This window comes from Rhinopithecus bieti, unplaced genomic scaffold (genome assembly GCF_001698545.2).
Source record: "Rhinopithecus bieti isolate Rb0 unplaced genomic scaffold, ASM169854v2 scaffold_74202, whole genome shotgun sequence".
NCBI classification, from domain to species: Eukaryota; Metazoa; Chordata; class Mammalia; order Primates; family Cercopithecidae; genus Rhinopithecus; species Rhinopithecus bieti.
The window spans coordinates 49810-76973 of record NW_016827513.1 but is presented as its reverse complement, the minus strand read 5'-3'; the positions used below and the strand labels follow the sequence as shown (position 1 = coordinate 76973).

Below are 27164 nucleotides of genomic sequence, written 5' to 3'. Positions count from 1 at the left end.
GGGAAGTGGGTTTTTAGGCAAACAAACAAAAGTCAAACACCAACAGCTTCTGGGGAACTAGTTGAGAGATGGGTGGGAGAGGTCAGTCTTGGAGAAAATGCGAAGATCCCAAACCAAAGAAGGTTTTAAATAAAGTAAACATCTTCAATAATTACCTTAGAGGTGATCTAATCTTACCTCTCTTTTAAAGCAGGACTAGACCACATGTAAATTTCTACATGATGCTGTTAGTCCTTGATCCCTTAAACACTCTTATTCAGTTATAGTGAAAGAGAAGGTAAAGTAAGAAAGGAGAGAAAATAAAGAGATTAGTAGTTCAAGGATGTAATTTTAATTACTCAGATATTGAAAGACATCATCCTTTGAGTTGGGCCACGCTTCCACAGATCACAGGCAAAAAAGGTTATCTTACCTGTTCTATCCTGGCTCACAAGAGGAAATATCTAGAAATAAGACAGTTGAACTGTCTAAATCTAGCTCTTTACCGAGGAGAGCAACAGGTGCTACCAACAGGTGATTCTCTGAATTCAAAGCCAAGAGAAAAATGCAATGCCCACTTCTGAGGAGCCACATTATCTATCTGAACAGAAAAAAACGCAGCTGTTTGACTCCAGTTTGCTTTTATTTTCTAGACCCAAAGTGCAAGAAAGGAGCAGAAAAGTTTTCCAAGCCTTCTGTACCAACATGCATTACTAGTGGACACAGATTAGAAGTCACGGAAGGCTTCTGATCACACTCTCACACCTCAATCAAAAAAACAGACACAGTAGATAGCAGGATGTGCTAGTCCAGGATGTAAGTAGGTATTTCACTTCTTTTACAATCCATTAGATGGAGAATAGCTGCATAATATATTAAATGAGACAAAGCTGGACTCCATAACTCACTTGTGTATCTATCATGTGCTTACTGCACTAGAATCTTTACTGCTTCTTCACATATTAATTTGCTTCAAAAACTAGCTGAGTGTGAGAGCTCATGATTCAAAAAGAATAAATAGAACAAGGATATGGTTATGAATATGTACTTTCTTTTGAGTGTTACATAATTTCTGAGAAAAGGATAATCTTATGCAATTAATTTTATGCAAATTAACAGCTATATTAACTTAAACCTCAATGAAGAAGCTAGGTTAGAAGTATTGCTAGGCAAAGAAAGTTCTATTCTTCCAATGCTATACTAAAAAGATTCGCAAGTCAAATCCAGCCATCTTGCCCTCTAATTTTACAGAGGCCTGCAATTAAAAAGGTAGTGTAGATATATTCATTTTTACTGATCCAAATAAATAAGTTGTTTTCCTAGGTTGTTTTCGTTCGTTTTGTTTTTTTGAGCCAAGCTCTCGCTCTGTCGCCCAGGCTAGAGTGCAGAGGTACAATCATAACTCACTGCAGCCTCCAACTCCTGGAGTCAAGCAACCCCCTTGCCTCAGCTTCCCCAGTAGCTAGGAATAACAGGTGTGTACCACCATGCCGGCTGATTCTTTTAAAAATTTTTTGTGGAGATGGGATCTCACTATGTTGCCCAGGCTGGTCTCAAACTCCTGGTCTGAAGCAATCCTCCCACAGTGGCCTCCCAAAGTATTAGGATTACAGGTGTTAGCCACTATGCCCAGCCTAAAACATTAACAAAATCCATACCAATTTCCCACATAGCTAACAGTGATCAAAAGGCATCTTTAAATTCTAATAGCTCTAAACCTTTTGACATGCTGAAACCATTCTGTTCTTCTAACTCTAGTAACAGAGCTTCTGAAACTACCACCATCATAATGCATCCTCGAACTTCATGTAAGTAGCATCAAGTACAATGTACCATTTTTCCTATAAGAAGAGTAGTTTTAAACTGTGGGTGCAGCAGGACCTCCCCTTAAGCAAAGAGACTCTTCCTGGTATTTCAGCCCTATCCTTAACAACTTCAACCCAAGTCCCTTTTCCAGAAGTGATACAATTCTGCATCTTTTCTAAAATTTCAAATCTCAGCTACCTGTCACAGATCACCTCTTCTACTCCAACCTGGAAGTCACAGAAAGTGACAAGCTGAAATAAAGTAATCACTAGATTACTTTAGATTTTGTTTCAAAATTTTCTTAACCTAAAAATTGGGAACCACCTAATAGGAACCAGTTAAATCATATGGTAAATGAATATAACAGAATCCTTGCTTTAAAATACTAATAGACATCTACACTAATTCACAGGGTAAAACTGTTGGCATGAACCCATTTGTGTAATACAGTTTATCTGTATTTCTATATACATGAAACTAAGTACACCAAAATATTAACAGTAATCATTTCTGAGATTTGGGGATTATACCTTCAACTTTTCTGACTGTATAAACTATTTCTACAAAGTCATTTTCACATAGTTTCTCATAGGACAAGAAACAGATATATATATATTATCTACCATTTCTTACCTTCTACCAATAAAGATATTGAGAAACACTCACCATTCTGGATTTTATTGTTGCTTCTTGTACAACAGCTTTCATTATCTACTTTTACTGAAGATTCCTTTAAATTCTGTGATTGGCAAGCTAAAGCTGAAGGTTCTACCTTTTTTCCTGAACAGTTATTTGGGCTATCACTATTGACACCTGCTTTCACTTCTGGTGTATTAGAAACATCCAATGGGGAAGGTGCATGTTCTAGGTGCTTCTGCCGTACAGGAGGATTAGCAATTTCCAATTCTGCCCTAGAAGAAGCCTTTGTAGGTAAGCACTCCTTAGGAAGGCCAGTCAATGGTTGTGGAACAGACTCCAATCTGTTTTCCTGATCAGTGTTTGTCTTAGGCTGAGTACAGCAGCTGCCTTTTGGCTCACTCAGAATTTTCAAGTCTCCAGTTCCAATCTGAGAGGACTTTGAGAGCAACCCTGCTTTGCAGACATCTGGTTTTGTTCTCAGAGCTTCAGACTTTGTATTTAGACAGGAAGAAATTTCCTCTGGTAAACTCTGTTTATGACATCTGAAAAAGATAATATAGAAAGCTAGCATCCAGGCCTCTTTTTCTCTCTCCATTATCTTCCCAAAACAAACTGTTTGGTTCCCTAATGAACATGAAAGAAAAAAGAAAATTTCTTATATGTTACAGAATTTAGGATAGGTTTCTGTGAGCTGGAGTTAAAAGTCATCAGTCAACAGTTCTGCAAAAATATCATAACCACTCAGAAAAATACAACCCTAAATTCTGTCTGCATGCTCTCAGAAATCTTTAACTTCTTACTTTAGCTCTACTTCTCACAGCACAACGAACCTTAGCTTTCTCTCAAAACAAAATATTGTATGAACCAAAAAATACACTCAGCAGATGAGCTCTGTGGTTTATAAATATCAAAACTAGAACTCTGTGTAGGGGCAATTCTGAAAGTTTCTTCTTTTTTTTCTTGTTAATTTCAGAGAAACCTCTGCTAACTTTTTTCTATGATGAAGATTACGTTTGAATTTCAAAGATAAAACTAGCATTCTTACTACTTGCCAAGAGTCAAAAATTGAACCTCTAGTAAAAGTCAATGTGTCAAGACAAAAATTCTAAAATATGTATGTATGTAAGAAATGTTAGAAATCTCTTCAAAGATATTCACACAAAATCTAATTAAAAACGAACAATGGGCAAGGCACAATGGCTCACACCTGTAATTCCAGGATTCTGGGAGACCAAGATGAGAGCACTGCTTGAGGCCAGGAGTTCATGACCAGACTGGGCAAAATAGCAAGTCCCCCATCTCCACAAAAAAATTAAAAATTGGCCTGGTGTGGTGGCACGTGCCTGTAGTGCCAGCTAGTTGGGAGGCTGAGGCAAGAGGATCAATTGAGCCCAAGAGTTCAAAGCTGCAGTAAGCTTTGACTGTACCACTGCAACTGCACTCCTCTCTGGTCAACAGAGCAAGATCCTGTCTCTAAAAAAAAGACCCTCAAAAAACAAAAAATCTAACAAACTGGCAGCAGCACAAAACGCTTTTCTGCTATGAACATGTAACCAGCCCTAACAGGGAATAATTTCATTCTTGTTTGTTCAGTGATCAGGACACATAGCAAATAGAATAGCTGATTACTTGGTTATTCAAAGAACAACTTGGTATTTTCCCTGTACATCTTACTAGAGACAGTCTTGAAGAACTTTTGTTTCTTAGAAATTCATCCTAGAGTTCTTTCTCGAGAAAATGCAAAGTCCTTTTTTTCTATTATACCTTTTGTTCCTGCCTCTACCAAATGATTTCATTCCGGAGAAGAATTTTCATTCAAACACTCAGATGAAAAATCTTTCCTTGGATATCACTGAACTTCCTAAAGTTCCCTCCCTTTCTATTTTGAAGACTGCTCCTCCTCCTGTCTGACTGCCACATGGCCATCCTCCAAGCTCTATCCCAGGCTGCCTGCTTTTTCCCAGTGAACCAGTGTGCTCAGCCACTCTCCCACCTTCCAAACCTACTTTTCTATACCACAGTCTCTCTGACCTCTATCTTATGTCTGTATCAACTGCCTGCCTATATAGGCCACCACCACTTCCCAAAAGAGACCCTTCCCTTAAAACTACTTGCACTGTCAACCTTGTAACTACTTTAAATTTCTACTTAAACTTTACATTTCATACTCATTTTCTTCCTCTACAAGTTAGTAACAGTACCACCTACAGCTATTGCTTCCTCATCTCTATTCTTCTTAGAACCCTCTCTACTGCCATATTTCTCAACTATATTTGGGTCAACTCATGTACAGGCTGAGGAGAATCTCTCACTGTAACGTCTCACTGCTTCTTCACACTCCCACTGACCTCAGTCTTCCATGTACGACCACTCTGTTCCCTTTTCCTTCAAAGACACCTGTTTTACAAATGTCCGTATTATTTCAATTGATCCTTCTCACTGTATCAAGATAGTCTCTTTTCTCATGCCCCCTTTCACTTCTACACCATTTTCCATGTTGCTCTGTGTGCCTTCTATACTTTTCACCTCCAAAAGCATTTATCTATCTTTTCTCGGAAACTCTTAATGAAAATCTCCCTGGACAACCAGGGATAAAACAATGAGCCATGACTAAAATAATTTTTTATTATTATAATTAAACATCTTTAACAAATCACTACTCACCCTTGAGGAATTTTTGCTCCAAGGTTAGGTGGAGAGTTGGCAGCCTGGGGAGTACTTTGCTGTCTTGGGTCCTTACTAGGTGGAGTTGCTGCAGTACAGCCAAGCAGTATCTCCTTAAAAACTGTTGTAGGTACAGACTGTACAGGACATATACTGGGAGAGGCCTAGAAGATACCAAACCAACAGATATTAAAAGGAAGTCCCTAGTTAGGAAATAATAAAATGCTACCAAATTTAAGATCATTTGCTTAATACTAAACAAGCATAATACTACTGCCAAATAAAAAGAAAGAAGAAAGTGAAACAAGTGATAAACTATAAAATTAAGGGCTTAAGACTGTAAATATATCACTCCAACTTTTCACAAAAATTATGTCTCCCTACAAAGGATCACAAGCTTATCTTTTTCAGACCTCTGAACCATTGTGCCAGGAAAACAGTCAGGTGGCAATTACTTTAATAATGCAACGCAGAGGTGAACTTTTAAGTGACAATTTTAAACGGTGGCAGCTTCACATGCATTCACTTTGGTATGACTTGAGTGCCCACCACGCACTTACTGCGTAGTTTGGCAGGAGACTAGACCACATAGGACTCTTGTGTTAGGCAGTGATGCCTATCTGGTATCCAGATAAGCTTATGCAATGCAATAAAAGTTGAGGACAGTTCTTGCTCTTATGTGGCTCATCAAGTCACAAAAGTCATCCCAAGCTGCAAAAAATATCAAGTTATGACAGGCCTGTGGGCAAAGCTGGGACACCTGTTCCCATTCCCTTTTCAGGTAATTTTATCTTCACAAAAACGTATAAGTATTGAATCCACTTCTAAACAGTTTATACCATTCACAAAAATAAACTTCCCACCATGAAAAAAGAGCATAGATAAACTCAAGACAATGAGTCTATGGCTGAACCAGGTGAAACCAATTCACCCATCTCACCGGGCTCCTCACATGTGCTTAAATTTTTAAGTCATATACCTTAAATTTTTAAGTCATATACCTTTCTCAATCATCTTGCCTTACCACCAAATCTAAACTTGAAGAATCTCCAAAGTTTCTTCATCATCTAGTTACTAACTTCTAAAGTTTGATTACAACTTCCATTAATAGGTTTTTTGTTTTGTGTTTTGTTTTTTGTTTTTGAGATAGTCTCGCTATTATCATCCAGGCTAGAGTGCAGTGGCGCCATCTCGGTTCATTACAACCTCTGCCTCCCAGGTTCCAGCAATTCTCATGGCTCAGCCTCCCGAGTAGCTGGGATTGCAGGCATGCACCACCATGCTCGGCTAATTTTTCATATTTTTAGTAGAGACAGGATTTTGCTATGTTAAGGCTGGTGTCCAACTCTTGGCCTCAAGTGATCTGCCTGCCTTGGCCTCCTAAAGTGCTGAGATTACAGGCATGAGCCACTGCACCTGGCCAGCAGGTTTTTAAAACCTGGCAATTTTTAATATATTTATATGTACTCTACTCATGAATGTTTTCTCAGAAATTTACTATGATAGCCTTGAAAAGACTGGCTACCATATACTAAACAGATATATCTGAAAAATAAGAATTTAATCACTGGCAAAGTTTTGGCATAGTTTCAACTATTTTTAGGCACAAAATTATCTGATCATATATTATACTATTTCAGTCAACTCAATTTTGGTTAAATAGAACCTTAATGTTCTCCAGAAGGTGTTATGGTTGGTTTGGGGTGTTTTTTGAGTTTCCTAATCCTTTAAATGAGGAAATTAGTTTATTCCTAAAGTCCCTTTTGCTTATAATAGCTTACAATTCCCTGTTAATCTGAGGTTAGTCTCCCAAAGTTTAATGCCAAATCATGTTGAAATGCTTATTCAGGGCTCAATTTTACCAATTATCTTTCCTCATATAGGTCACCATCCTTATTTTGAATATGTTTACACTAATAACTTTCCTTACTCTCCCAAAAGCAACATACTTAAGACATTTGGATTATAAACCTAAGCATAATTTTTTACTCTGTATAAAATCAAGCCGCTCAAGTAAAAAAAAACCCTCCATCGCTCTAATTTCCCATATGTAATCAATAAACCAATAAATCTTGCCTCTATTTGCAATGTATTGAATCTACCCATTTCCTTCCATGTCACTACTACTACCATCTTTCCCCTAAGCTACACATCTCCTAACCAACCTTCCTTCCATTTGTGTTGAATCCTCTGCATCCTACCCAAGATCTCTCCTACCACAAAGCAATCTCTATAAAACATAAATCAAATAAGATCATGGCAGTCCATTGCCTACAAGAATCCCATGTGGTCCAGTCTCCTACCCACTCCTGCTCCTCCTCCCGCCATCTTTTTCACTGCCTCCCTTGCTCCCAGTACTCCAACTACACTTGCTTCCTTTCTCATCTCCTAGTGTTCTAAGCCCTTTCTTGCCTGGGCCTGTGTGCTTGTTATCTCTCCGGCTACATCGTTTTCAGTGGCTGGTTGGTTCTCTCTCTCCACCCTCAAGTCTTAAAATGTCACCCTCTCAGAATTTCTGATTACTCTTTCTAAAGTAGCATCCCAAAAGCTGTCCCTTACTCTTTATCATTTTTCTGTTTATACCTTTCATAGCCCTTATCACGCCGTGAAAGTACCTTTCACTTATTTATTGTCAGTCTCCTCACAATGGGACGCACACTCTTTATGGGCAGAGGCCCTGCTCTTATACCCACTGTTATACCTCATAAAACCAAACACACAGTGGATGTTCAATAAATAAGACTGGTGGAATGAACATACGAATGAGTGAATGCTGTTAGCACATAATATTCCTAAATAGCTATAAATCAATAAGTCTTATGAGTTACTTCAAGTGATAGGAAGTGATGATCACCACTGTAGATCAGTCTAGCATATACTAACTTGTTGGAAGGAGGGATGGAGGAACAGAGGGAAGGAGGGAAGAAAGGAGAAATCTGCTATTTATACAAAGGTAATTCACCACACCAAGGAGAAGATTTGGAGAGCAGTGGCAACAGCACAGTGATGAAGACTATTGGATTTTGGTGTTAGCCTTTGGTTTGAAATTCAGTCTCTAACACTTCCTAGCACTTTCTTCCTATGAAGTGTACTTTACAGGGCTGTGCTTTACCATAGTGCCTGATGCTAAAATAAATTTTGGAGATGAGCTGTCTTAAAGCAGAAAAACATTGTGAAAACTTTCTTAATTCTGTCACCGTGTGTTAGAATCAGCATAACTTAGCGTGCTTTTCCTTTAAGAAACTCAAGTATTTCCTTCTACAACTTTCCTAAGGTGTAGCTCAACAGGAACAGGATTCCAATTCCCAAACCCATGTTCACGAGTGCACCTCTGCACTGGCCTCTGACTCAACAAAGGGTCAAAGTTTCTTCTTACCTGAAGAGTTTTCCCTGAAGGTCTTCTATACCAGTCATGGCAATAGTTCCTCCCTGCCAGCAGACGGAGATAATATAATTGAGTGTATGATAAATTCTAAAAAGGACACTGCTGGCTCACACTCCTCAGCAGACTCTTTCCCAACTAACCAGGCAACATTGTAACTCTGAGGAATAGTCTGCTAGGCAGAGAAGACCTTCAAGGAGCCAGATATCACTGGCAAACAGGTTTAGCTTAACCAAAAGTATTCACCAAGACAGTCAAGAGTCTTGACTACCTAATCCCAAATGCCTGTCTTCCAAAGACCACCCTAAAAGTGCCTGTCCAACACATCTAGGAAGTGCAAACACAGTAAGAATCGTGCTGAGTGTGTTACTGTACTCACCTTTCACTCATACATTTTCAAATACTTTCCTTCCCCACTGCTCCCTTTATCTCTCTAGCCCTCTTGAAATCTAGGCCAGGCCAGTGTATCCAAAACTTTTCTGATTACAAGAATCACCCAGAATGAAAGATATTTGCCGATATGGAATAATAGTTATAATACATTGCAAGGGAATCAAGGAGGCTACAAGACTATGGTTTTTAGTTTTAAAAAACTAACAAAAAAATCAGGTCTCTGTGATACATACGGGGTGAAAAAGAGATAGGAGATAAGTATTTCAAAATATAAACAGAGAGTCTCTGAGAAGTATAATTACAAGTGATGATTCTATTCTTTACTATACCTTTCTAGGTTAACCAAAATTTTAAAATGAGATGAGCTTAATAATCAAAAAAAATTTTCAAAACTTCTAAAACCCAGGTAAAATCCACCACCTTCAACTTCCTTTAGAATGACATGACTAGCATAAAGCTCAAGAGCTGCAACGTACATTTTTAAAACACTTTATTTAGTTTATCATTTTAGATGCAGAAGTTAAGAAACTTATCTCCAGGCTAAAGTGCAGGCTTATTTTTTTTTTAATAGCTTCTAATGTGCCCATCAATCAGCTCAATAGCACATATAATATGGGCAACATGCTGAGAAAGATAAAAAAGTAATGCTCCCTGCCTTTTAAGAATTTGAGTCAAGGAGACAGGATCACATCATGTATGTCTATATACCCACATTTTACAAGTACCTCCTTGAAGGTTAGAAATTTACTTGCTCAAACGCCTTTCCCATTGCTGACACACCCAACACTCTGAAGGCACCTTCCCCCACAGGAGGTTCCCACTGACCTCAGTTCTGCTTGCACCCCAGACTGATCGCTCCACCATCCAACAGGATATGCCATTCCTATTCCTGACCCCTCTTCCTCAGCACACCTCGCCGCTCACTCAGCTCTCCTTTTCATCATACTCCAATTTACACTGATACATTCCCCATGACAGGTAGCACACAACCAACTTCTCCGAACTGATATTTACTAACTCTAGACTGCTAACAATTTCTCTAATGTTAAAACCTGACATAAAGAAATTATTATTCTATCCTGTTTATCTCTCAGCTTCTAATACTATGGATTACTTGACAATATTGTCTCTGAGCTTGACATCCTCTGTGTAGTCCTGGCCACATTACTTACCCAGAGCCTTACTATCTATTCCCTTCTAGACCAGAGACCCCTATTCCTCACCAGCTCAGCTCCTTTCTATACCGGGAGACTATATAGTATCATAAATAATTGCCTGACCATGTCACTTGCGATTCCTAAGTTAGAACTGTCATGTTCTTTGAGGCAGACATTCCATTTGTTCTACCTACTTCATTAGCTAGGTTCCTGTGCTTCCTCAGTCCTAACACCTAGTCTTCCACCAAATTCAACTAATGCTGTCTCCTAAATAGCTCTCCACCCCCTTAGCTACCGCCTCACCTCAAGCCTATTTATGATGTGCAATACAACTAACCTAATCAGTGCCCTCATTTCTATTCTCACCTCCTTCTCTCATCCATCATCTACAAAGCTTAAGTCAATCTCCTGAACTTAAAACCCCTGAACACCCCAGACACCTTCTTCATCTGCAGCATAAAACCCAAACTTCCTATCTCTGACCCTGCTTCTCTTTTTCCACACCTCCTGTGCCCCAGCCACAATGAAACATTTGCCCTTCACCAAACAAGACATGTCCTCTCTGTCTCACAGGTTCTGCCCAGGCTGCTTCTTGAGGCACCTGCAGAGCTCCTGCCCAGAGCACTCCCCCTGCACTTGTGGGAGCCCTTTGGAAGTCTGTCTCCTTCACTATCCTATAGACTCTGAGACAGGAACTCCAGATACCTTTCAATCTCCAGGACCAAGTATCCACCACACAGTGAGTACTTAATACAGTAACTGTGGTTTCTTGGATGGATGTACTTGAAATTACCTTGTAAACTTTAAGGCAAAAATGAAAAGTAGTAAGACTAATTTCCGTAATTACTTCTTCATTCTTTCCTAAACAACCTGAGCCTCCACTTAAGAGGTTAAAGCCTATACCCTTTCAAAGGAGGACAGAGGCTTCAGACACAGGTTTACAAAGCTTTTGGTGAAGTATCAAAGTTCCTGTTGCCTGTACACAGGCAAAGATTCAAGAAAGCCAATTAACCATCCTAGCTACATAGACTCAAGTGTTTGTGTGGCACAGTGCTAGCTTTGGTTCCAGTCGATGCTGTAGTCCAGTCTGCCCTTAATCAAAAAACCTAGATTTATTCATTGGCTTCCTGGCCCACTCCCCATGCCATTTCTCCTGGCCTTGGTCAGTTTTTAAATTTTAAACTCCAGCCTGGGGCAGAGCATTATAAAGGAGTTTTCGATAATTATAACACAGGAAACTATCCATGTGACAAGTGCATCTGGATTCCGAAGGTGCAAAAAAGTTATAGGTCCTAATGATTTAATTCACCTAAAGAAGAAATAGTCTTGGTCCAAATGGTAACTATTTCAGAATAGAATTAAATGTGGTACGTGAACCCATGGTAGCATTCACAAAAGCCTATACTTTTCTGAGCAGAAATTAGTAATGGCAAACCAATCACTTCCCTTGAAATACATTTGTTTACCCAATCATAAACAACCAATTAAAATTCCTTATTATTCAGAAGGTGAGGGTCCTATTTCAACACCCAAACTACTCAGAATTCTAAGGCTCCTTCCCTCTTTTCATGCCAGGCACTGACACACACAACTCAATTTACCTTTAAGAACACTTCCACATGGTGAAATTGTCAAATCTATTGAGAATCTCCAGCAAATACCAAAAAATGAAATTTTTTTTACATAAAATAGTAAACCATAAACTTATATTATCTCCATCTGCTTCAGCATAGAAATTATGGCCAAGATCTGGAACTAGCAAAGAAGAGCAGACAGCAATATAACACTAAAAAAATTGGCCATGCAGCCAGGGGCAGTAGCTCACTCATGACTGTAATCTCAGCACTTTGGGAAGCTGAGGCGGGAGGACTGCTTGAGCCCAGGAATTCAAGATCAGTCTGGTCAACATACCAAGACCCTGGCTCTACAAAAAACACAACAATTAGCCAGACGTCGTGCATGGCACATGCCTGCAGTTCCAGCTACTCTGGAGGCAGGAGTTCAAGGCTGCAGTAAGCTCTGACTGCACCACTGCACTCCAGCTTGGGTGACAGAGTGAGATCCTATCTCTAAAACAACAAAAATAATTAAATAAACGATTAAAAAAATAAAAACTAGCCATGCAATGTTAGAGTTAAGGAAAGCTTTACACAAGTGACATAAATAAAGGTTACCTCAGAGCAAGATTTTGCTTGTTTGGAAACCAGGGTTCCATTATTCTCAGAAGACTTGCGTTTTACAGCTCCAATTCTTGCAGAATTACCTAAAATATTTAAAAATAGGTTAAGTTGGCTTCCCTGTTTCTCTTAATATGAGAAGAAAGGAGGAAAAGGAAAAGGAGAAGAAAGATTTTAATAACGTATCTTACCACATGTCACAAGGTTATCGTGTACAACTTCAACATGAATCAGTGATGGATCAACAATTTTCAGTGCTGGAATCTTAAAAATAAATGAAACAAAGATACAGGAAAATAAAAATGCTCAAGAACATACTGAAAATCAGTTTCAAATAATAAAGGTATTTAGTGCCTAGAAAATCATACATGCTTTGTATAGTTATCATACTTTGTCGAGTTATCCTACAAGGAGTTATTGTTGTCTTTACCTCCTCACAGTTGACTTGAAGAGTTTTTGATGCTGGGTTTCCACTTACAACGGTTGCTGAAAACCACTGAGTAGATGGGTCCAAGCTATAAATTTTTACTTCTGAACCAACTAAGTTTTTGTCACCTTAAATAAAAAAAAAAAAATTAGAGCCATTTGCATTATCTCCCAATAGCAACATCATCCAGGACTATCTTTTCCTAAGTCCTTTTTTTAAAAAATGCAAAAGTAAACATTAAAAGAATCACTACAAACATAAGATGACTGACATTTCAGAAAAGCTAAGAGAAAATTTAAACTTTTTATTTTGTATCAGACCAAAGTCGTATCAGACAATTCATCAAGACCTCACTCACTGTCCTGTGTAGTTTTAGAGGAATCAAATTCAGGAACCCCAACAGAAATACTATGTCTGATAATCTAAAAAACACAGAAAAAAATGTATGATTGTAGAAACTCAGTAACATAAATGGGAAGGTAAGGAGTATCAAATTAATGCCTTATCCGTTTTACATGGCTGATATTCCAAACATATCAAATTCCACATCAAAATATAGCTGAGCTTTAAAAATATCTACTTTTTTTTTTTTTTTTTTTGAGACAGGGTCTTGGTCTCTGTCACCCAGGGTGGAGTGTAGCAGTGTAATCAGGGATCACTGCAGCCTTGACCTCCTGGGCTCAAGTGATCCTCCTGCCTCAGCCTCCTGAGTAGCTGGGATTACAGGCATGTGCCACCATACTGGGATAATTTTTTAAAAAATGTTTTGTAGGGATCGGTGTCTCCCTGTGTTGCCCAAGCTGGTCTTGAACTCCTATCCTAGGCTCAAGCAATCCTCCCACCTTGGATGTCCCAAAGTGCTGGGATTACAGGCTTGAGCCACTGTGCCTGGCCCTACTTTACTGTTAGTTTCATATAATCTCCAAACTTTCCAAATTTCAGAGGTTTTAGCAACACACACATTTTTTGAATTTCAAATTTTAAAATTCTTAAAAATTTATTTGAGCAAAAAAGAAAGAAATGGCTGGGCGTGATGGCTCACACCTGGCAGGCAGATCACTTAAGGCCAGGAGTTTGAGACCAGTCTGGCCAACATGGTGAAACCTTGTCTCTACTAAAATACAAAACCTAGCCAGGTGTGGTGGTGCATGCCTGTAGTCCTAGCTACTTGGAAGGCAGAGGCTGCAGTGACCCAAGACAGCACCACTGCACTCCAGCCTAGGAACAAGACTCTGTCTCAAAAAAAAAGAAAAGAAAAAAAGAAATTTCAATGAGCAAATGAATGAGAGGCTAAACCCTAGTTTCTCGCAAGCTAATTATTGGTCAACTCACGAACTATCAACACTAGATAATGCATATACCTTTTAAAAGATGGCTTTCATCTAAATGCTTCACTATCAAAGCTTGAAATTCTTTGCTGACAATCTGATTATCCGTAAGAGAAAGTCGAAGACTGTTTACATCCTGAAAAACGAAGATCATTACATGTTAAGGATTAACAGTTAATAAGAAGAGTTATTTAAATTCCAGTGGGCTATTTCAACTGGTTAATCAAATGGGTTAAAGTAGTGTCAACAAACCATGTGATAGACCAAATCATTCCAATTCCAGTAAACCAGATGGCTCAAAAAGTCCTAAACCATCAAATGATCACAGCTATAAGGCAGACTGAAGTAAAGTCATCCCAAACTAGAAGCATGAGAAATATTAAGAGTAGATCAAAGCATAATTTTAAATATGACTAACTTTGTCGACGGGAAAAAAGCAAGCAAACAAATAGCTGGTCAATCCAAGTAAAAAACACTTTGTATCCTAAATACTGCGGATTGGGAAATCACAATCCAAATCCAAGGGACAAAAAATACAGATAAGACACACAAGAGACAGATGTATGTGGTCAATTCATTTCAATTATTGTTTGGGTTTTCTTTTATTTTATATAACACACTGCCTGTGCCATATAATACACTGTGTAACCTCCTAGCAGGGGTAGATGACCATAACTGAGAGTTAGTTTATTCATCAATCAGAAGAAGGTTTCCTTAAGCAGTGTTCTCCAAACCTCTTGACACATCGTAAAGATTAACTCCAGAGGTACACATATCTCTTTCCACCAAACTCCACTGATTATGGGCAGCCCTTTTTTCCATATTCCCATTAGTGAACCCATGGCTGTGCCCGGTGGCCACCCTGGGGATGAGCAAGCATGCACCCATGATGGCAATTTTAGGGAAAATCTTGAACCACATCTCGGCCTGGTTACCTAGGCCAAAACCCTATTTTCTAAGGCACTTTAAAGCTGACCAAGCTTCAGCTCCCCTCCTGGTAAGAAACTGCTGTTTTTAACAACTCATTCCACACAGATTCATTTAACATAACTAGTATTACAAATGCATTTTTTTTTTTTTTTTTTTTTACAAAAGGGATGTGGGGGGACAAACAGAAAATCTGAATGAATAGCCTCAGGCTTCAGAGTAAGCCAATTCTGAAACATTCAATTCTTGGCAGCAGCTCCATTCTTGGCACTATTCCACAGTCTTCTGGCTTTGTGTGCACACCCAGTTATGATAAATGTAATACAGAAACTGTCAATAGGAATAACCTGCCAAACCGAATTCTAGCAGGGCAAAGAAAAAACAGTGCTAAACACAGAAGCCCTTCCAATATCAGGCCTTTATGCTTTTTTGCCACTGTGAAATGGTTAGTGACCAAGAATGGTTCATCCATTTTTCCCACTGGGAAGGATAACTAGTCTGTTAGAGAGAGAAGACGCACTGGAAAAATGTATTTCTTTTGCCAAGTAACATCAGACAAACCTAGGGTCTCCATAAGAGATCAATATTAACTACCAGAATGTGTTCGTTTATGTTTTTTTTTCTCATGCATGTATCGTTTATACAATTTCAAAAAATTTAATTGTATTCTCCAATTCCTACTACAAGATGAAAGTACATAATAATGGAAAGAACTGCAAAGGGCTTCAATAAAGCAGAAAAATATCAGGCTACCTAGAAGAGTTTTAGGGCTTACCAAAAGTGCAAGACAGTTATCCAGATATTTATCTTTTTCTCACCCACAGATAACTGAGTGAAATTCAACCTAAAGACGGACCCTAACTTTCAACCCCAATTTTTGCATATGCCAAATGATATTCACGTGCTCTGTGCATTATCTAGAGCAAGTATCCTACTGGGGTAATCACATCCCCCAATGTGGACTTTTGTACAGCCTACTGTGATCACCCATATCTAAAGATAATTCTCTGAAGTATTAAACTTTGACAACTCAACATCAGTAAAAGACCACACATTATATTTCTCCCAGTTAATTATATATTAATATTGCATTAATGACAACATTCACACTGATGGCTCACAGCCCCTCTCCCTGAGAATAAATATAAACTTACTAATTTAGATGTTTCTTTTTCAACCTCAAGAAACAAAACTAGAGTTCTACCTTAACTGAAAACCTTAAATACAGGAAAGATGTAAATTCAGAAAACATCACTAAGAATAAAAAATTCCTTTTATCACTCACTAATGCAAAATATCCACAACCTCCCTGTATGTTATTTGATCCCTGCAAGCAAGTCAGTCTTCCTTTTAAGGCAGGAAAAATATCAAGATGGGTATCTAACCTAAGAACTTGTGTCTGAAATTAACTAAGTGAAAGCATCTTCCTCTGTTCCATTACTTAAACATTATAAAATAAGGTTCAGATTATGAATCCTGTTTTCACTTACTTTCCAGATATGGAAGTATGGATGAGACTCAAGCAGAGAGAAAGCCAGTGCTTTGGGCTTCCCAACACAGGCTTGGCAACCCGATAACCACTGACCCCAAACCACTTTTAGCAAATAGGTTTCAGAGTTCTATACCACAAAGAAACAAGTAAGGTATGAAGTCACAAAACAGAAAGTGGTAAAGAAGATTATTCAGCTTTATAAATGATATCTAAAAGATGAATATTATTATAACGTGTGTGTGTTTGTGCACGCGCGTGAAGTCTATCCTCACCCATTTGCAGTATTTATGTTTTATCAAGTTGCAAAAAAATGTTTTATTAACAAATACTGAACCATTGCTCCTAGGCGAAATACAGGCATAGGTTCCTTCGAGCCTCTGGTCACATTTTCACCAACCAATTGACACATAATCTTGTTTTATGTGTTTCTACTGAAAGCCATCTTATTTAACATATACTGCTTATGCACTAAACTTGAATTCACAGCCAAGAGCACTATAACTCACAGATGAACGAAGCTTATCTAACACATTTTGTTACTAAGACACATCATGGCACTTCAGCACTGCTGCTGGGGACCATTTTAAACAGTGAAATCACCAAAAAAAAAAAACAAAAAGCACAAAAATGCAGCACTAGACTGCAAGAAGCACACTTGTTTACAGCATAAGTGAAACAAGGTGGAACATCACCTATTTAACCTTAGCTAGGAGCTGGGAACCTGCATCACGCAACTCAATTGTTTGCAGCTCTGCAAGTACTGGTGAATGACCATGAGTCACCACAAGTATTGATTTGGGGTTACAAATATATTTTAGCAAGTAGATAAATTCACAAACATAGAATCTACAAATAATGAATATTGCTTATATATATGTATGCACGACTGTATATATATGCATGCACATATATGTATATAAACAGTCTACTTTTAAACATTATTTTCATATTACCTAAGTGTTTTCCATACACACACACCATCAACTATAGTCCTTTCAATCATAAATGGACAGCACTAACCCAAAAGCTAACATTGAGGAATGAGTCTAACACCTAATTGATTGAATTAACATCCCACCTAATTGATGATGGGATGGGTTCTTTCCTGTTAGGTATTTAAACTAGAGCAACCAACATCAATACATCTGGCCACTGAACAACACAGGTGTGGACTTTGCAGGCCCCCTTATCAACAGATTTTCTTCCACCTCTGCCACCCCTGAGATTGCAAGACCGAAAGCCTACTCAACATGAAGACAAGGATAAACACCTTTATAATGATCTACTTCTACTTAATGAATACTAAATGTATTCTGCTTACGATTTTAATAACATTTTCTTTTATCTAGCTAATTTTATTGTAAGATACAGTATGTAATACATACACAAAATATATGTTAACCAACTGTTTATCAACAAGGCTTCTGGTCAACAGTAAGTTATTAGTAGAGTTTGGAGGGAATCGAAGTTATATGTAGATGTTTTACTGTGCAAGGGGTCGGCATCCATAATACCCGCACTGTTCAAGGTTCAACTGTACTTTACTTCTCATGTTAAAGGAGTTCGTATTTCTGTTTCTAAGGTTTACTACTGTTTCTATGTTTTACCTGAATAGGCTTCAAAACATCTTTAGAAAGAAATACTCTTTGTTGATCTCCCAGAAAGCGAATAGAAGTTATGGATCCCAAACCAGCTTTGTCCAACAGAGGTTTGTACATCTAAAACAAAAGAAAACACGTTAGCATCATAACTGCTGTCGGCATAATTCTGAAAATAGGAACTGGCTATTTTCCATACACAGAGAAAGTGATAAAGCCATTAATTTTTTTTATTTACTGCAAGTTATCTCACAACTACTATTTATGCAGCCACAGATAATACAATTTTTATTCAAACCCGATAATTTAAACCAGATAGATGTTTGGGAGTTATTAATATACAGGACTGGGTCCACAGATTCATGGTTTCCCAAAATTTATGCAAAACTGCTTCTATGCACACTTTTCTGGGGAGACAGGCCTGTGTTTTTACTCAGTTCTAAACAGCTGGAAAAAAAATACAAAGAGCAAAATAAAACTTTAACCACAACCCACATCTCTCAAGAATCTCCATGGCAGCTCTTTTCACTTATGGGCAAAATCTGATTACAATCTGATCAGCCTTCAACTATTCTCCCGGCCTTTCCAAACTATCTAGATCCAAACTTTACTCCTTAAAGCACCAGCTCAAGACCTATAAAGACTAAAGTGCCCTCTCCAGACAGCGCTCACTCTTCTCTTTGCACCACACTTTACAATGTGGATAAAGCACAATCATATACTGACTTATAGTATCTTTAAAGCCAAAATATATAATAATCCAGAGGGAACCTTAAAGATCATAATATCAAGACTGGAAACCCTACAGGAAGCAAGGCAACAGCTACTATTCGGTTCCAGCCTATTGCTGTCTTAAGGCTCCAGTGCTGCCATTATCTTGTAGATTTTTTAAGAGACAATGGAAATCTAGATTTTTAGATGTATTCTCCACATTTTTTAAAGTAGTCAATTAATACAAATGTTTTGAAAGTATTGCAAGGGCCAAACCAAACAGATCTATATGTTTGCATATGACTGCTAGTTCCTGCCTTCTGACCTAGACATTCCCACTACTACCTCCAGGGCTGGCAGGAGATCCTGGGAACTTTTCTGACTTTCTGGCATTACATTTATATATTCCTTGTTTTACCTACAATGGATAAGACGCCCTCTTCTCAGGAGTTCAATAAGCCCAAGTTTTACTCACTATTGCAGGCCACTGTACAATTCGTTCAGAAATTCCAGGTGACTTTCGTTCAGCTAAAACCAAGTTATGTTCTACTAAAAATGCTCTCCTTAGAAGACTGTAGACTTCTATCCATCTTCTTTTCCTCCAAGATTCCCCATCAAATTCCACACACACCTAGACAGACAAAATTGGGGGGTGCGGGAAGCAGATTCAATTTGTAAAAATAGGCATTACAAATGCCCCAGCTGAACTATACTTTCATTCTTCTATGTGAATCTTTTATCTGGATGTGTTTTCCCCCTTCCAGCTCCCTCACTTCCCGTCACAGCCCACAATACATAATCACACATGAACCACACTTTGGCTCCCAACTCACTTCCGGATGCAGAAGTCAAGGCTTTTTGGGCCAGTCTCTGTCCCTAAAGTAAACCCCTGGGAAGCCCAGAAACCAAAGAACCCCTACTTAGCAGGTGTTTACATACGTTAATTAGACATCTGAGCTTTTGGAATTGGAAGACAAAAATTTGAAACTCAAAAGATGTACTTAATAGAATTGCATTGTAATTCTCTGTTGACAATGTAAGTGGGCTTCAGACAACACCCCATCACCACAATCCACCACCTGCTTTTGAATTCCTCTGAAATGAGTAGAATTTAGCACAAGGCCTAATATATAGCACATCTTCAATATCCTTTTCAGTTGAATAAGCTAGGAAATTTACCACAGAATTTGGAGTCTAAAACTACTTGTTTGATAACATAGAAACAAGTGATTAATATAATGACTACAGAGTTTTTCAGAACTATAACTTCTTACATGAAAGTTAAACTACCTTGAAGTATTGTTTTCCAAGTAATTGTAATGTTTTCTGTAACCCTAAGGCTACAACTCTTATAATTTCTATACATATTTTAAGACATTAAAAAAATTCAGTCTAAAAGTGGGCTTCTGGGAGTGATCTATGAGTAGGAATTGTTTACAAAACCGTAAAACTCAAAGTCATATAAAAGCACTGAAACACTCCAGCTTCCTTAACCCATTATGAATATGCTACCCCTTAACTTATTCTAGGTCCTCTTTAACGCTTTCTGTATTCTACCAATGACAATAAACTCCCTCAATATTCAGTATAAAAATCACTGTTTCTATTTGATTTAAAATTCCTCCTCTTACTAAAGAGGTCTCTCATTTTGGTTGCCAGGAATTAGTTAATACATCTATCATCTATCAAATCTGTTCACAATTTTACAGACATCAGTCATACATACATCCCTTTTCAAACTTAAGTTTATTAACTAGTTAACTTCATCTATCAGAACACAATACATATATCCTTTCCTCAAACCCTCCCTTACCAAAGTGCCTCTCTCTCCCAAGAGAGGTCCCCTTACTAACTGCACTCAAAGTTCTGTACTTTTCCGTCTTAGCTCTTATCCACACTTTGCATTATTTATTTGTGGTTAACTGATTGACAAATAAATTCTAATAGGTCAAAGTCTGTCTCTGCTTTTGCTTACCACTGTATATCACTGGTATATGGAAACTAATTGGCACTCAAATACTTGTTGGAATAGATTAATGAATAAATTTCCCTCTGCACTGGGTTCTTATCTTGTTTCTCTCATCTGCTTAGAAGGCACTAAATTCCCACATTAGCCCCAATCCCAAACCTTCTCCAGTCTACAGGATAAAAATAAATGAAATCTAAGATCTACCCTACCCTTCTCAGCCAACAAAACATGCATCCCTAACTTCCCAGGCAACTTTACCTAGGAAACTACATATCTTCTTGCTTTTTTAACTTTGCAGTTATTACTGAGTACTTTCCAAATCAGAATGAATGTAAACACCCACGTGGCAAGGCCCATATATGTTTCTCCCTGGTTATATATATGTTTTCTATCACTGTAATCAACCAAATGGTCTTTCACAAAGGTTGGCAGAGACTGCCCATCTTTCTTTCTGTTTCCTAGCCACGGAATCCGCATCTTCTGACATCTCCCCTAAATTGGCTAGTCTTTCTGCTCCATATTCACATCAACCTCAAACTCAACCAAGCTTTAGGTGGACAGTTTTCTCATTTATCAGCAATGTGGCATAAGAGGCATGAGCACCCACAAATTCCAGATCCAGATTCAGAGATCTTGGTTTGAATTCCCAGCTATATTGAATCTCTCTTAGAATGATTTTACATATATAAAACAAAATATTTATAATTACAAAGGAAACCAACTAACCTGCACCCCAGGTTAAGAACCCTCACTTAGAAAATCTAAGTTCTCTCAACGTTTTTCAAAATGAAAAATGTAACACCTCTCATTGCATAGTTGGGCATTTTTAAAAGACAGTATGTAAAGGGTCTGGCAAGACAACTCGGTAGTTTTAATACCTCCATGGTTAATTCAAATCTTATCAAGGTATCACCTATTAGGAGCAGGGGAAAGAGGGTCTTCAACATGATTAATATCTATTCAGCAAAAAAAAAAAAAAGTGCAGGATTAAGAAGGATTAAGATCTTAAGTGGTTTCCCAAAACTTAAGCAACATCACAATTCTTACTAGATCACTATCTAAAGCTTAAGATAACCCTAAACCAAAAGTCAGACAGGTTCCCTATTCATATCCCAACTTTTGAGTGATGTGAAAAAAAAAAAAAAATTCAGCTCCTTAAAAACAATTTAAGCTTATGACTTTCAAATATTAGGCTGTGTTGACCAAAATTCACATTATCTTTGGTTTGGAAAAAGATGACTTTAAAAAACATATAATAAAACCAACAAGTTGTGAGCTTTCTTCAATATTGTTCAAAAGTTTCCTATCAAAACCATGTATGTCAGTCAGGCACGGTGACTCACACCTGTAATCCCAGCATTTTGGGAGGCCAAGGCAGGAGGATCACTTGAGTCCAGGAGTTCTAAACCAGCCAAGGCAACGTGGGGAAACCTCGCCTCTACAAAAAATACAAAAATTAACCAGGAGTGGTGGTGCACACCTGTGGTCCTAGATATTTGGGAGGCTGAGGTGGGAGGACTGCTTGAGCCAAGGAAGTTGAGGCTGCAGTGAGCTATGACTGCGCCACTGCACTTTAGCCTGGGTCACAGAGCGAGACCCCATTTCCAGAAAAAACAAAGCATCTTTCATTTGTGCCTTGAGGTCTGAGATTTTACATTTAATGACATCCCCCCAAAAAGCCTCTTCTGTGGACATTTAAAGACACTTATTTTTTGAGACAGTCTCAATCTGTTGCCCAAGTTGGAGTGCAGTGGTGCAATCTCAGCTCACTGCATCCTCTGCCTCCCGGATGCAGGTGATTCTCGTGCCTCAGCCTCCCAGGCAGCTAGGATTACAGGTGTGTGCCACCACACCTAGCTAATTTTCATATTTTTAGTAGACACTGGGTTTCACACCATGCTGGCCATGCTGGTCGTGAACTCCTGACCTCCACCCATCTTGGCCTACCAAATTATTGGGATTACAGGCGTGAGCCACTGCGCCTGGCCTAAAGAGACATTTAAATTCAGTAAGAACTAAAGTGACTTGACCAAGCTCATGCAAGCTGACAGATACAACTAGTTTCTATTCCAAATTGTGTTATTTCACCTGTGCTCCTTTGGTTCACAATGAGATGTGTAACTTAGGCCCACAATGAGATGTGTAACTTAGGCCACATGACTTCAAAGGCCAGAGTCAATTATGATTCACTACCTATAATTTTGAAATCTGCTCCTCTTTTAACATGGTACTTTGCAAATGTGTACCTTATTAGTACCTATGAAACACCTTGACCAAATGCTCGATATTTCAGATTTTTCAAGCTAATATTTTCCCAACAGAAAATCTCTGATATATGATTATATCTAATAAACTAATATCAAAATCTCCCACTCTTACCATACTCTCATCTCACCTGACTATATGATTACAAAAGCCATCAGAATGACCAAGGAAAATGTTTCCAGGTTTAAAAGTAGGAGCACAGAATGATACGGTTTTTAGACAAGAAATTTTTAATTACACATCTATTTTGTGCCCTGTACAATGCAGAATACCACTTAATTCACTATCCCACAAAGAAATTAATTCCTTGTGCTTCCACTTATGTCTTCTTATGCCTAAATAAAATGTTTGTCTAAAATCCCAAGGTCCAGCATTCAATTAAAAGGGGCAGTTTTTATACTGTGCTAGGAGTTTTTTCATTTTACATGGCTTGACTGGCAGCAGACTGCACTAACATTAAAGTTCCAATGGTGTGCAAAAATGGAAGGCTAGGCATTAGTCATGTCACCCAACTGCTGACAATAGCAGGAAATGGTACATACAGATGGCAAGGACTACTTACCTGCTAAGGACAACCCTAAGGACTAAGAAGGGGCATTAGACTCAAGGAAAAGCTAGGCTTCAAGGAAGAAAAGGACAAGTTAAAGAAGCAGGGCATTCCCAGCATGCATAATTATGTGAACAAAATCAGCTAGGAAGCAACTCATTTCATACTCAAGTAGAAAGAGCAGGATAAAAATAAGATTAAAGTGGTCTTTATAGTCACATCTAATTAAGATCTGTTGTCATTCCAGATGAAGAGAATGCTACTGCCTCATCAGTAGATTCTTTCTGAACTGTTGCTCCACAGGAGAGGTAATAATTTTACGATTCCTTCACTTATCCATTCAAATAGTTGAGCACACACTACATGCCAAGCAGTGTTCTAAGTGCTAGGGATATAGAGGCTAGCAAACTAAAATGCTCTAACCTCGCTCTACCTGAATATTAAAGCCCAGTGTTCAAGGTCTGCAGACAAACTTGGACAAGTTATTTAACTTCTTTACGCCTCAGTTTTGACACTAAAATGTAGTTTACCATCTAGGATATCTGTGAGGATTAAATGAAGTAATCCCCACATAACAACCATTTAATGATTATTTTTTCTTTGCTAAATCCTGATGTAACCATTTAATCATAGTTATCTACTGTTATTATGTCTTCACCTTAACTTCTATGTAACCAACTACTAGACATACTATCTTTTTGTCATCCAAATAAGTGATTCTGTTACAAAGTCTCTCTAGATGAAACAAAATTAACAAGACTTGGCCTCATTAATATCATGCCTAGCTATCTAAGCAAGCCAGTCTAGACAGACTTGTATCGGTCCTAACAATAGAAGAATAGTTACATACTCCTTGAATGTTATTTATTGACATTCATCTCAGTTCCTCGCCCCACCCTCATCCCACCCCCGCCAAAACGTAATGCCCCCAAACCCTAGTGCAAGTATGTTCTTAGTTACTTGGTTCCTGCCTGTATCTCATCAAGCACAAATTGGTTTTGGTGTTTTGAACCCAGGAGTTCCAGACCAGCCTGGGCAACAAGACCCCCCAACTCTAAAATCAAGGTAAAATAAAATCCTATTTTTTGTTAAAGGCAACTTAGCCCCCAAACTTAATATCTGCTACTCAACTAAGAAACACAGTGATAAATCATGACTAGAAAAGAGACAGTAGATTAGCATCTTACATGAGGGTTGAGTTGTGATGTGTACAAAGTAAGGCAAAAATCCAACCTAGCCAAAATTGTTTTTGACATGAACTCCCAGTTGTCTTCAGGTTAGGCACCGAAGTGCAGTGGAGAAGACACTGGGCCAAATCTGGATTCGCAGCCTCCCTTAGTAGTTAATTATGCAAATCTGGAAAAGATTCCTTTTCCTAAATCTATTTCCTCATTCTGAAAATGAAGATATCACCACCTCCTCAAAGGTCGGGGTGGAGGGAGGAGACTTAAAATATATACATGTAAAGTTCCTCCTAGCTTGCCTGCCTAACCCAACAGGTCCTCAGTCACTGCCAGAGAAGAGAAGGGAACGCCTAGTCTCTCAACATCTGCCAAAGAACTAAAGACTGTAAAGTTTAAATAAAATCTTGTTTCCATTCAAATCACATAAAAACAAATGCACTAGAGAAAATTTGATTTGGCAGGTGAAATAAACCACAACAAACACGACTGAAATCTAGTACACAGAGCCCATCTTATAGAAAGGTTATAAGTCCAAAGCAAAAAGGTTGGCCATTCTTGCACCATAATATATTATCTCTATAAACATCAAAACCTGATGTGGCAGAAAAACGAGCAGAATGGAGGAAAAAAACAAATCTCACAGCATATGACAGGAGCTCTGTTGTGGCTCTTGATCACTGGCCTGACGGTTAAGAGGGCAGCTTCTGGAGTAAAACTTCCTGGATTAGACAGAATACAGGCTATGTCAATTCCTAGTTATGTGTCCTTGGCAAGATGCTTAACGTCCCTCAAGCACAGCAGTTTCATCCATAAAATGGGGGCAATATTAGTATCTACCCTCAAGAACTGCTATAAGGATTAAACGAGATCATAGTTCTGAAGTGCTTGGCACATGGTTAAATGCTCTTTGGTCACTCACTCCTCCTTTTCAACATGAGAGAAGGCACAACATTGAAGCTTTAAAACATGCTTAACAGCATACCCCTTTCCTACAACTATTTGCAGATAAATACCAGTTTGGGCATACACTGTCCCCCGAAAGTGTTCAAATGAACAGTGTTTCAGAAATCAACATAAAATCAACTGCCAACGCTAAAACTTGCTTCCTTTATTTGAGCATAGTTTAAGAAAAAGCAAAGATGATGGCCAAGTGAAGATTTTGAAACATATCCACTACGCAGGGGGGGAAATATCTTCTGTTCTGACAAGCTTCCTTCAAGTTATCACCACTTTGGAGTCTTTGTTAGGAACCTTTATTCAGTTATTTTTGCACAAAGGAGTCTTTGTTGGTACAATGGCTTCCTCACTGCTTCTTCCCAGACAATCCTTTCACACCAATACTTCTATTAGGGAGCACAATCAGAATTCATCTGTCTTTGAAAAGATCTAACAGAAAAAGGTTCTGAGTGTCATCATGATTAAAAAAAAAAAAAAAAACCTCACTGGCCGCACTTGTTCCCAATTCTCTCCTTCCCCTCATGCGTCCAATGCAGTATTTCTAAGCCAGTCCTCCAATCTACCATATATGGGACAGCTCCACCCCATTCCTCCATATATGGTCATATCCCACACCCACCCACAGGCTCATCACAGACAACCAGGAACCCACTCCTGCCCTGACCCACCATATACGGACAAACACCCACCCTAATACGCCAAACAGAACTTAAGCTCCTCCCTCTACACTCACTTCATGTTTAACAAGTATGGAAGTTTTTTAAAAGTTGAGTGAATAAACTAACAGGAACAAACAAACAAAACCAGCTGAAAGTACTTCCAAGCACTAACCCTCAATTCTTAATGACTCCAAACGTCACCTACAGGCCCAACCTAACGCTAACAAAAATACTCCTCCTCCTTTGGAGTAAAGATGAGACAGTCCTAGTGGGACACAACACTGGCATTAATGAAGCGTGTCTGAACAACCCTAAGCCCATTATTAAAGCCAGGCAGACAGGAGCTGTGGGCCAAACACAACTCGGCTCTACGTAACCATTCCAAAGACTTGCAAGATCTAGCTTCCTGCACCTTCAGATCATATGCCAACTTTCTGGTCTCCGTTTTCAGAAAACGGGAGGAGGGAACCGACGGTCGCGTTACCAAGGTAACTGCGAAACGTCCGGCGGCAGAGGCCCGGAGCCGCCTGTACCTTCAGATCTTTCTTGGTAACGTCGGTGTGGGAGACAGCTCGAATGGTCCCGGAGAGCCAGGGCCACTCAGAGACGCGCTCCACGTCCCAGCTGTCGTGGCTGCCGTCGCTGCCGTCTGCTGCGGACAGACTGAGAAATCGCTTCCCCACCAATACCGGCCAACTTTCTCCGAGCGTGAGCACCATGGTTTCCACGCCTGCAGGAAGGGCTCCTCCCTGCAAAAACACAAAAACAAAATGCGACGGGGCGGCCAGTGGGAGGGGCCGGGCGGAGACAGCAGGGAGGGCTGGGGAAGGGCGCCGAACCCGCGCGAGGACGCGGCCCCGGGCGGACCCGTACCGAGCCCCCCTCCCGCACCCTCCCGCCCCC

The 27164-nt window shown here is 39.0% G+C and overlaps 1 protein-coding gene across 2 annotated transcripts in view; it reads right to left on the bottom strand.

Moving 5' to 3' along the window:
• KDM3A (lysine demethylase 3A) overlaps window positions 1-27164 on the bottom strand; it is a 52800-nt gene that overhangs the window by 24687 nt on the left and 949 nt on the right. For both annotated transcript variants that reach the window (XM_017863824.1, XM_017863825.1), the window contains exons 2-10: window positions 26795-27010; window positions 19156-19311; window positions 17979-18089; window positions 13986-14088; window positions 12628-12752; window positions 12389-12461; window positions 12195-12283; window positions 5089-5252; window positions 2452-2966 (exon numbers count right to left, since the gene is read on the bottom strand). In XM_017863824.1, the coding sequence (XP_017719313.1) occupies window positions 2452-2966; window positions 5089-5252; window positions 12195-12283; window positions 12389-12461; window positions 12628-12752; window positions 13986-14088; window positions 17979-18089; window positions 19156-19311; window positions 26795-26980 (1522 nt within the window). In that variant the 5' untranslated portion in view covers window positions 26981-27010. The remainder of the gene's footprint in view (window positions 1-2451; window positions 2967-5088; window positions 5253-12194; window positions 12284-12388; window positions 12462-12627; window positions 12753-13985; window positions 14089-17978; window positions 18090-19155; window positions 19312-26794; window positions 27011-27164) is intronic.